We start from the raw sequence: 11,729 nt of genomic DNA on the forward strand, positions 1-11,729 counted from the left end.
TATGGAAAATATCAGCTCAGAGAGAGGATTCCTCCTGGAAGGTATCGATTATTTATTTATTTCTTTTTATAGTAGGATAAATAAAGAAAAGAATTTCCCTGTCTATTATGTATAATCCAGGTAATTAAGGGTTTAGTGTATATGGCAAAGATGACAAAAGGTCTGACCATAGTCAATTAAATGAGATTATAATTACCTTATATCAAAATGTCAGATAAGGTCATTGAGAATCAGAAAGCCCAAAGTGTTTCCTTCTGCCCTTTTCCTTGTTTTCATTATACAGGTGATGAGAAAGGGTGCAATTAGAAAGATCACTGAGACTTAAACACTATGAAATTTTTCTTTTCTCAGCTGAGCTTGAGCTTGCAGATTACCAGTTCCCCATGGTATGGTGCACACAGATTGGTCACTAAATTTTCCAGACACTGAAAACAGTTAAACCAAATAAATTGAAATTCAGCATGGCAAAGATTTGTTCAGGTCTTCATTTATTTAAAAAAAAAAAAATTCTTTGTATACAATATACACTGTTTTAGTTTATTTCCTTTGGGGAAAAAAACAATAAGGGCAGAAATCTTTACTGATTCAGTAAATCCCATTAAGTAAACGGCTGGTTAATAATGCAATTAGAATTTCAGCTTGCACTGATACAAATACAATGTCTAGAGTATAATGGATAATAATACCTATAAGATCTATAACATATTCTCTCAAATGTAGTTTTCTGGAACTGGAATTCCATGAACGAGCAATAACAATGCTGAGGTGTTGGGTACTGGGATTAAGCCTGTGGCATTCATAGACTTTTAGCTGGTCATTATTGGCCACAAGCAGCCTTATGCACTTACTTCATTATACCATGCTGATATTGTAATTTTCTATGTGTGCCATGAAGGATCTCTGGTGACTAAGGGTTAAGCATTCATGCTAACTGAAAGGTAGGCAGTTTGAAACCACCCAGTGGCTCCATGTAAGAAAGACCTGGTCATCTGCTTACATAAAAATTACAGCCAAAAAAACTATGTGTGGCAGTTCTATTCTGTCATATGGGGGACTACGAATTGGCATTGACTTGACACACAGCAAGAAAATATGTGTGCCATGTAGTTTGAAGCACTGTGCTACACTTATTACATCTAGAGTTTTGTGTTTACTTATGGATGTCCTTTTTAAGGACAGACATTGACAGGATGGAAAGAACTCAGAAGTTGTAAAGAGTTGGGAAAACATTTGAAGGTAATGGGATAATTAGCAAGTATGTTCATATAATTGAAGAGATTCTAAAGGAAAGAGAGAAGTATACAACTTTTACTTAATATAAGGAAAAATATTTTAATAATTTGAGCTCTTAAAAATGGATTGAGCTACACTCAACCAGAAACTTGATGATGATCCAATTTTAGAGACACTGTAGAAAGGATCCCCTTCATTGCACTTAAGATGAATTGTAAATAACTGTACTACCTCTTGCCCTTTTCCAGTCTTAGATCATATTTGGCTCCTTTCAGTTTCCAAGATATTTCCTTTCTCCTAGATAGCTGCCTTTTTATTTGTTCTTCCTTTTAAGTGATATACTCTTACCAACCCACTATCCCTTTGCTACCTGGCAAAATATTATTTCTTTTCATGTCTAATTTAAAATTCAAGTTATCAGGAAAATATTCTCCAAATTCTTGGAATAGGTTGGCCTTCTTTCTACATGCTCAGAAAGGAAGCCATAATTTTTACAACAGCACAATTTTGGGCTGCAACCTATACCATCAACTAGATAGTGGAACGAGTCAGTCTTATTTTCCTTTGTATCCCCAGTGTCTGGCACATCATAGGTGCTTAAAAAGTATTTTACAAATAAGTAAATGAATAAATGAATGAAGGAATGAATGAATAAAATAATTGAGAGGGTTATTTAACAGAATTCCAATAGAGATTATTTCCAGACCTAGTAGCAATTCAAATCATAAGGGTGGGTGAACATACTGACCTTTCTTCTGCTTGGAAGCCTCAATGCCAAATTTTATATGCAACTTCCTCTCTTCACCTTGGAGAATGATGGTAAGAATGTTGGTGTTGGTAGATTTATGTAACCACCATTCCACTCTCTTTAGTGTTGAGGGGGCAGGGCACTGTCCTCATCACAGAGTCATATTAGGTCAACAACTCCAACTGCAAATTTTCAGTTGGCATTTCCTCAGTTTTAGGGTAGTAAACAGCCTCTTCTTTCACAGTCACCTGAGTGGTTCTGATTGCTGGTCTGTGAAGGTTTGCTCTGGGTTTGGAGATACATACCAGGCACCAAATCACATGGGGATAAGTACTTTCCAAGGATTTTCATTTCTCAGGGAAAGAAGTTCTGGAGAAAAGAAGCAATCACAGTTGACATTTCCCCAGTCATCTAAACTTTTCTTTCAAGTGGGAGTTCCTGCCAAATCTAAAGTTTTTGATTAGTGGTAAAGATTTGTGCATAGGTATCACTTGGGGCTTTGTTAAAATATAGATTCTGATTTAGCAGGTCTCAGTGTGGTTTGAGATTCTGCATTTCTTACAGGCTTCTAGCCCACTTTGATTAGCAGGTTTTAGAGCATCAGTTTAGATTGGGCCTCTTCTTTCAGTACCATTGGTTCTTGATCATATGCCACCTCCTGAAATGGTTGAATGTCAATCAATTCTTTTTGGTATAGTGACTCTGTATATTCCTTCCATCTTCTTTTGATGCTTCCTACATCATTTAGTATTTTCCCCATAAAATCTTTCAATATTGCAACTCAAAGCTTGAATTATTCATTTCTTTCAGCTTCAGAAATGCTGAGTGTGTTCTTTTCTTTTGGTTTTCTATCTCCAGGTCTTTGTACATTTCATAATAATACTTTACTTTGTCTTCTTGAGCTGCCCTTTGAAATCTTTTTTTCAGCTCTTTACTTCATCATTTCTTCCATTTAGCTACTTGATGTTCAAAAGCAACTTTCAGAGTCTCTTCTGACATCCACTTTGGTCTTTTCTTTCTTCCCTGTCTTTGTAATGGCCTCTTGCTTTCTTCATGTATGACGTCCTTGATGTCATTTCACAACACTTCTGGTTTTCAGAAATTAGTGTTCAATGCATCAGATCTACTCTGCAGATGGTCTCTAAATTTTTTTTATATTCAAGATTGTATTTTGGTTTCAACAATGGGATGCAATGCTGGAAGTGCTCACTTCTCTATGCCAAGAAATTTTTAATAGAGCTACCTGGCCAATTGACTTGAAGAGATCCATATTTGTACCTATTCCAAATAAAGGTGACCCAAAAGAATGCAAAAATTATAGAATATCAATATCACACAGGAGAAAAAAATTGTTCAAGATCATTCAAAAGCAGTTGTAGCAGTACATCAACAGGGAACTGTCAGATATTTAATTTGAATTCAGAAGAGGTTGTGGAACGAAGGATACCATTGCTGATATCCGATGGATCATGGCTGAAAGCAGAGAATACCTGAAAGATGTTTACCTGTGTTTTATTGACTATGCAAAGGCATAAGACTGTGTAGATCAAAACAAATTATGGATAACATTATAAAGAATGGGAATTCCATAACACTTGTGTTTATCAGGAACCTATGCTTAGACCAAAAGGCAGTCATTCGAACAGAACAAGGGGATACCACGTAGTTTACAGTCAGGAAAGGTGTGCATCAGGGTAGTATCCCTTCAATATAATTTTTCAATCTGAAAATAATCCAAGAAGCTGGACTATATGAAGAATATCGTGGCATCAGGATTTGAAGACAACTCATTAACAACCTGTGTTATGCAGATGACAGAATCTTGCTTGCTGAAATTGAAGAGGACTTGAAGCACCTACTGAGGAAGATCAAAGTCTACAGCCTTCAGTGCAGATTACACCTCAGCATAAAGAAAACAAAAATATTTACACTGTACAATAAGCAACACCATGATAAATGGAAGAAAAGATCGAAATTCTCAATGATATCATTTTATTTGGATCCACGATGAACACTCAGGAAGTAGCTGTCAAAAAATCAAAGGATGCATTACATTGGACAAATTTGCTGCAAAAGACTTCTTTAAAGTGTTATAAAGCAAAGGTGTCACTTTCAAGACAAATGTTCACCTGACCAAAGTCACGGTGCTTTCAATCACCATATATGCATGCTAAAACTGGACAATGAATAGGGAAGACGGAAGAATTGATTCCTTTGAATTCTGGTGTTGGCAAAGAATATTGAATATACCATGGGCCGCCAAAAGAACGAACAAATATGTCTGGGAATAAATACAGTCAGAATTGTCCTTAGAAGCAAGAATGGCAAGACTGTGTCTCACATAATTTGGACATGTTATCAGGAGAGATCAGTCTCTGGAAAAGGACATCATGTTTGGTAAAGTAGAGGGTGAGAAAAAAAGAACAAGACACTCAATAAGATAGATTGACACAGTGGCTGCAACAATGGGCTCAAGCAGAATGATGTTTGTGGGATAGCCTAGAGCCCAGAAGTATTTCGATCTGTTGTACATAGGGTTGCTGTCTTAGGCTGGGTTTCCTAGAGAAGCAAAACCAGTAAAGTATATAAATATATATATACAGAGAGAGAGAGATTTATATCAAGGAAACAGTTCACATGATTATAGAGGCTGAAATGTTCCATGTCGGTGGATCAGGATAGAGGCTTCTGATTTACATAGCTGCAGGGGCTGGAGAACTCAAAATCAGTAGGTCAGAAAGCAGGGCTGTTTCTCATAGGCTGTGAAGATAAACGTATCCCAAGATTAGCAGGTAAACTGCTAGCTCAAATACCAAGAACCAGAGGTCAGACGAACAAGAGGCAGCTGCAAGATCCAGAGGAAGCCAAAAGCCTTGGCAAGGGTGAACAGGAAAGAAGTAGGCAGAGGAGGGTTGAGAGATGAAGGCTGAGGGGGTGATGAGCAGCCACCGGCCCTGCCTCTGCTGGTACCACTCAACAGATTCCATCATGGGGGTGATCACATATCCAATTTGAACAGGAAGTAATCACAATACTATACAACTGCCAAAACACTGAGAATCACTGCCCAGCCAAGTTGACAGGCAACATTAACCATCACAGTTGCTATGAGCTGAAACTGACTCGATAGCACCTAACAATTTCAATAAGAGCATCAGGGCACATTTTGACAGTTATATTATTAATAGGTCTAGAAATATTAAAATAATGAATTACACCATTTACATTCTTGCATAAAATATTTTTATTTTATTTTATATGTAGTCATGATTCAATAAATAGGTACATGTTTTAAAAGTCAAATGAATTTATCTGTAACTGTATTTAACGTGTCCAAAATCAGTGAAAATTTGGAATATTAATGCAATATTTAACTTTTTTGTGATCTCTATTGAGCTAAATTCTGCTTGTTAATCTGATATTTAACGAGACTATTTTATTATTAGAACATACATTTCCTATTTCTTACATATTTTCACTTTTTTTTCCCCAAAACAGGAATAATTGAAAACAGTCTTAGATTGTAGTGTGAATCAAAGTAAATTTGAACAGTCACATATGGGGAGCTGTTATAAAACAGAGTTAAATAAATGAGGGTCAATTATTTTTAAAGGAGATTGAGATTGGGCTGTATCAGTATTTCTCAATTCTGACTACACATTTTAATCATCAGGGAAGTTTTTAAAAATCCCTGTATGAAGGCTACTCCCAATATAAATTAAATAAAAACCTGAGATTCTGGGGCCAGAGATCAATATTTTTTTAAACCTAAAAATATGTGTCCCAAACTGTAAAGTGCATAGGAATCCAACTGGAGATCTTGTCAAAAAGCAGATTTTGCTTTAGTAGGTGTCTTAGCCATCTAGTGCTGCCATGACAGAAATACCCCAAGTGGATGGCTTTAACAAAGAGATATTTATTTTCTCACAGTCTAGTAGGTTACAAGTCCAAACTCAGGGTGTCATCTCCAGGGGAAGGCTTTCTCTCTCTGTCAGCTCTGGAGGAAAGTCCTTGTCCTCAATTTTCCGATGGTCAAGGAGCTTTTCAGGCACAGGGACCCCGTGTCCAAAAGATGCACTCTGATCCTGGTGCTGCTTTTTTGGTGGTGTGAGGTCCCCAACTCTCCGCTTGCTTCCCTTTCATCTCTTGAGAAATAAAAGGTACTGCAGGCCACATCCCAGGGAAACTCCCTTTACCTTGGATCAGGGAGGTGACCTGAGTAAGGGTGGCGTTACAATCCCACCCTAATCTTCTCAACATAAAATTACAATCACAAAATGGAGGACAACCACACATGGGCTAACCAAGTTGATACATATTTTTGGCGGGACATAATTCAATCCATGACATTCCACACTTTGGCCCTCCCCAAAAAATCACATCCTTGCAATGTGTAAAACATATTCACCTCATCATATCATAGCAAAAGTCTTAACTCCAAGATCAAAATCCAAAAATTCCTCTTCATCTGTGAAATCTAGAAAAGAAGTTATCTGCTTCCAAAGTCGCAATGGCAGAAGAGGCACAAGCTAGACATTTCCATGACAAATGGGAGAAACTGTAGGAAAAGAAAGGATAACAGGTACCAAGCAAGTCAGCGGAACACATTACATTAGTCCTCAAAACTGCAAATAATCCTCTGTTCTCTGAGACAATTTACACAATGGCCCTGCCCTCCAGACTCTAGGTGTTGGCCACACTCTCCAGATTTCTGAGTGGAGGCCTCTCGGCCCTGGACTTCAGCTCCACCTTCCAAGCCCACTGGGACAGCAACTATGCTCCCTCGGCTGTAGGCGGACAATTCTCCTAGTCCATCTGAGTGGCAAATACAAGCTTAGAAACACCAGAGGCCATGGCCCCACCCTTTGAAACCCCAGAGGTCCTGGCCATACCTTTTGAGACTGAGCAGCCCAGCTTCTTGTGCTTCTTATCTCTTCAGCTTCTGCTTCCTGGTTTCTTGGCCTCTCAGCTCCTTGGGCCTCATGCCCACACCTGCCCTGCTGGGGTAAAAGTTCCAAAGCCCTGTAGCTCACCGATAAGTTCCTGGAGGCATCCCACTCTGCCAGGAAGCTTCCTGCACACAGGCACTCAGCTCTCTCACTCCGTGGGTCAGCTCCAGACCATCTTGTGCTGGTCTCCTGGTTTTGCTGTTGTTGGTTCTCTGCAGCTGCCACTTCTCTGCTGTGCTGGTACTCTGCCAGGGTCGGAAATTTTTCCATTTACAGTTTCAAAACTGCTTCCACATTTTAGGTATCTGTTAGAGCAACACCCCACTCCTGGCACCGAATTCTGTCTTAGTCATCTAGTGCTGCCATAACAGAAACTTCCAATAGTGGATGGCTTTAACAAAGAGAAATTTATTTGCAAGTTGCAAGTCCAAATTCGGGGCATCAGTTCCAGGGGAAGGCTTTCTTTCTCTGTCAGCTCTGGAGGAAACCCCTTGTCCTCAATCTTCCCATGGTTAAGCAGCTTCTCAGGTGCAGGGACCCTGTGTCCAGAGGATGCACTCTGCTCCTGGTGCTGCTTTCTTGGTGGTGTGAATTCCCCAACTCCTTGCTTGCTTCCCTTTCATCTCTTGAGAGATAAAAGGTGCTGCAGGCCACACCCCAGGGAAACTTCCTTTACCTTGGATCAGGGAGATGATCTGAGTAAGGGTGGCGTTACAATCCCATCCTAATCCTCTCAACATAAAATTACAATCACAAAATGAAGGACAACCACACACAACCTAACCAAGTCGATACATGTTTTTGGGGAGGACCTAATTTGATCTGTGACAGTAGGTCTGGTGTGGAATTTGAGATTATACATATTTTTAAAAACTCTCAGGTTTTGCCAATGGACCACTCTTTGTGAATCAAAGTATTAGATGGTGTTTTGACCCTCTTCCATTCTTATTATCTCAAATTTAAGCAAGTTCTCTCATGCTAAGACATTAGAAATCTTTAAGCTTTAGAATTGTAGTGACTGTGAGATTCTAGGATATCTAAAGGAGAATATGTGTGTCAGACATGCCTCCTCACAGCAAGTCAATTAGGGTTGACTGCTATTTCAGTTTGTTTTTTTTTTTTGGTTTGCTATTTCAGTGTGCTGAATAAAGGGAGTGAAAAAGAAAGCTGCAAGATCAAAACTGGGAAGGATATAAAGACACCTTTTCATGGATGATCATATAATAAGTAAAAATATGCAAAGACTCATAAAAACTATTCTTTCAAATGATCAGATTATGCATTCTCATGCAGGATAGTAAATATGTATTTGAAAGAGAGAGGGACAATGAGACACACAGAGAGACAGAGATAGACACAGAGAAAGAGAGAGTTTGAATTATACCAAGCGACCCAATTGCTTTACTGTGGATTCTTATGTAGATGTTAGTAGCTCCATTTTAAGGGTTCTACCATCATCCATCCACTTATTTAGTATCCCAGTCTAGAACTTCTATTCATTACCTTTAACTCACTTCTCCTCATTCATAAGTCTCAACAACTTCTCAAAAATATCTTGAAAGTCTCCTTTCTTTCTAGTTCCACTACCACTGACATGCAGTATCTTTTTTGGAATAACAAAATGGCTGCTGACCAGTCTCCTTGAATTTAGTCTCATTGTCTTTCCATCCATCTTCTACAACAGTTTAACTATGATATTACTAACATATGGCACTTCCCTGATTAAAAAAATTTTTGAGGGGCTGTACTCACCTATAAAATAAAGTCTGAATTATTATAGTGACTTAGTGATGCTCATGTACTATCTTTTGCCTATTCTGCTATCCTTGCCTCCTTCCAGGTTGCTTTGAGTTCCATGTGTAGCTTGATTGCATTACCCTAAGATGACATGTATTTCTTTATTTGCACAGGCTTTTTCCCTCCTTCTTTATGAGGTCATTGCCTTTTATGTAGTTTGTATTTTCTATATGAGATCAAGTCACAGTCGTTCAGTCTACCCGACAGAACTACATTTGCTTGTCTGATGTTAGTCTCTTTGTTTTTATAAGAGCCTGTTGTACAGAGCTCTGGACTAGGAAGCAGGCTTAAGACTGGAGTTGTAATTGTGGCCATTTCTCTCATATATATTATTATTATTATGTCAAATAATAAATACAAGGGTTCTTTGAGAATGAATGACTTGCCACAATGAACAAATGGATGAAGGAAGATAAGGATGGCAAGGCACTTTAAAGACATCATATATTTTGTCCTATAATTGGTAAACTGTTCAAGTTGTCGCATCAGATGAATAACACAGAAAAGCATTCAAAGAATGTTAATCTGTCAATAATGAGTAAGATGATTTGATATGAGGAGATACCTATCCATAAGGCATTTGAGTATTTCAATGATCATATAAAGTCACAGATGCAAGATCTTAAATATTCTGAATCAAAAACCAATAAAATGAGGTGAAAGAAGAAGTGTTTTCAAGGTAATACTTATATGAAAGGGTGATTTTGAAAATTATGGGGCCAAAAAAAAAAAACAACAGCATGGAAGTCATACAACTTAGCTGGGTTTGTGGCTTTTATGAGGAGTTGACTCAAAAACAACCAAGTCATTACTGGTATGAAGATAAAATAATCTTATCTGGTTTGCTTTTACACAAGTAGTTGATATCACATATGATTGGAGTCTCCATAATGAAGAAGTTCCTAGTTGTGCTCCATTTTGCTTTGATCAGTGCAGATCTGAAGAATTTTTATTATTTTCACTATGTCAAAAAAGGTGAAATTTTAATGAAGTGTATTCAGAGGACAGCAGCACAGTCATATAGGGAGCTAGTGATATTTGGTGTAGAAAATCCTTAGGGAGTCTTTATACCTCCTACAGTTACACTTTGAGTAAAATCATGAATCTCGGAGTGGAACTTCTCAGGTTTGTTTCCAGGCTTAATTATTAATTGTTTGAGGCTCGAGATAGGTTAAGAAAACTCTCTAAGATTAAATTTCTTCACCTTTAAGAGGAGAATACTACTAGTATTTTCCCTGGGAGAATATTGTAAATATTAAAGTGATGCTTTAAGGTGTTTTGTACAGGGTTTGACATTTTGTAATATCTCAATAATATATGCTACTTTCATCATCTTTTTGTTTGGTTGTATTATTATTGAACAATGAAACCGTAGTTCCTATAATTCTAAACAGCCTTTCATTTTATTCTCCATATTTCTATATAGTCATTGTAATACAGACTTGTAGAAAGTGGTGGTCTGAAGGAGAATTTTGGATTTTTTTTTTTTTTTTATGTAGGAGAAGAAGTATCAAGAAAACCACAAACTTCAAAATTTAGCTGAACAAATTATATATATCAGCAAACCAAATATCTATTACTGATAGGACAAGATAGCATTGATTCATGAGCATGCTCTACTTTCTAGAATTTTCTTCAGGGCAAATTTGACATCCTTATTCCTCAGGCTGTAGATCATGGGGTTCAGCATGGGCACAACAATAGTATAGAAAACAGAAGACACTTTGCCTTGGTCCATGGAGCTGACATTTGATGGCTGCAGGTACATGAATGCTGCGGAACCATAAAAGATTGTAACAGCTGAGATGTGGGAGCTGCAAGTGCTAAAGGCTTTGGACCTGCCCTCAGTGGAGCGAATATGGAGAATGCTGCTAATGATGAAGATGTAGGAGACAAGGATGGTTAAGGCAGGAGTCAAGATGTTAAATGCACTCAGACCCAGAACCAATAATTCATTGATATAGATGCTAGAGCAGGATAACTTCAGGAGTGGAAAGAGATCACAGAAATAATGGTTAACCACAGTGGTACTGCAGAAAAAGAGTTTCAATATAAAGCCTGTATGAATTGTAGATTCAATGATGCCCAGAATATACACCGCCATTGTAAGCCAGAAGCAGACGTGATAAGACATGACAACATTATAAAGCAAGGGATTACAGATGGCAACATAGCGGTCATATGCCATTGCAGCCAGCATGTGACACTCTGCAATAGCAAAAATAATAAAGAAATAGAGCTGAGTCATGCATTCAGGGTGGGAGATAATGTTCTTCTCTGTCACGAAATTCACCAGCATTTTGGGGGTAATCACAGTGGACTGGCACAGATCAATGAAGGACAAATTGCTGAGGAAATAGTACATGGGAGTATGCAGGTGAGAACTGAGTCCAATGAGTGTGATCATGCCCAGGTTCCCCACCACTGTGACCACATAGATTCCTAGGAAGAGGAAGAAGAGGGGCAGCTGGAGTTCAGGATATTCTGTTAGCCCAAAGAGGATGAACTCAGTTACTGAAGAATGATTTCTATGGTCCATTATCCTCCCAGCTGGTTCTAAAACAGAGAAAGTAATTCCAATGTTATGTGTGTGTGTGAGTATGTATGTATGAGCATTTGCCCATGTGTATGTATGTGTGTGGAGGGGAGAAAGCAATTTGGTGGAGATCCTTATTTTCTCCCTCATCAGAAGAGAGAAATATTCCAGAGGTCTTTTGAGTCTCTCCTGTAACTCTGGAAAATCCATTGATGATGGTTGACCACAGGAGGAACTACAGACTTCAAGTATCTTATAAATTAAGATATTTTATAAATTTTTAAGAGAAAACACAAATTTGTGAGTTTTTATAGTCAGTCAGAAGGAATGTTACTAGTGATTTTTTCTCAATATTTTTTTCTTTTGCTCCCATATTCTATTTCTATATATTGTCACAAATATTAAAAGGCATAATATTTATATTTTCATTTGACTCTGAATAAGGAATAGTAGTGAAAGTTTTTTA

At 37.9% G+C, this 11,729-nt stretch overlaps 1 protein-coding gene across 1 annotated transcript; it reads right to left on the reverse strand.

Annotated features, from left to right (window-relative positions):
- Positions 1–10,330: 10,330 nt before the first annotated feature.
- LOC100662627 (putative olfactory receptor 8G3) lies at positions 10,331–11,266 on the reverse strand. Its single transcript, XM_003422069.3, has one exon. It carries the CDS (start codon positions 11,264–11,266, stop codon positions 10,331–10,333), a length of 936 nt encoding a protein of 311 aa, XP_003422117.3.
- Between the last annotated feature and the right edge of the window lie 463 nt (positions 11,267–11,729).

This window comes from Loxodonta africana, chromosome 15, assembly GCF_030014295.1.
Source record: "Loxodonta africana isolate mLoxAfr1 chromosome 15, mLoxAfr1.hap2, whole genome shotgun sequence".
NCBI classification, from domain to species: domain Eukaryota; kingdom Metazoa; phylum Chordata; class Mammalia; order Proboscidea; family Elephantidae; genus Loxodonta; species Loxodonta africana.

Excerpts from the sequence above, each read along its gene's own strand:
- LOC100662627 (XM_003422069.3), bottom strand. The coding sequence starts at position 11,266 with ATGGACCATAGAAATCATTCTTCAGTAACTGAGTTCATCCTCTTTGGG.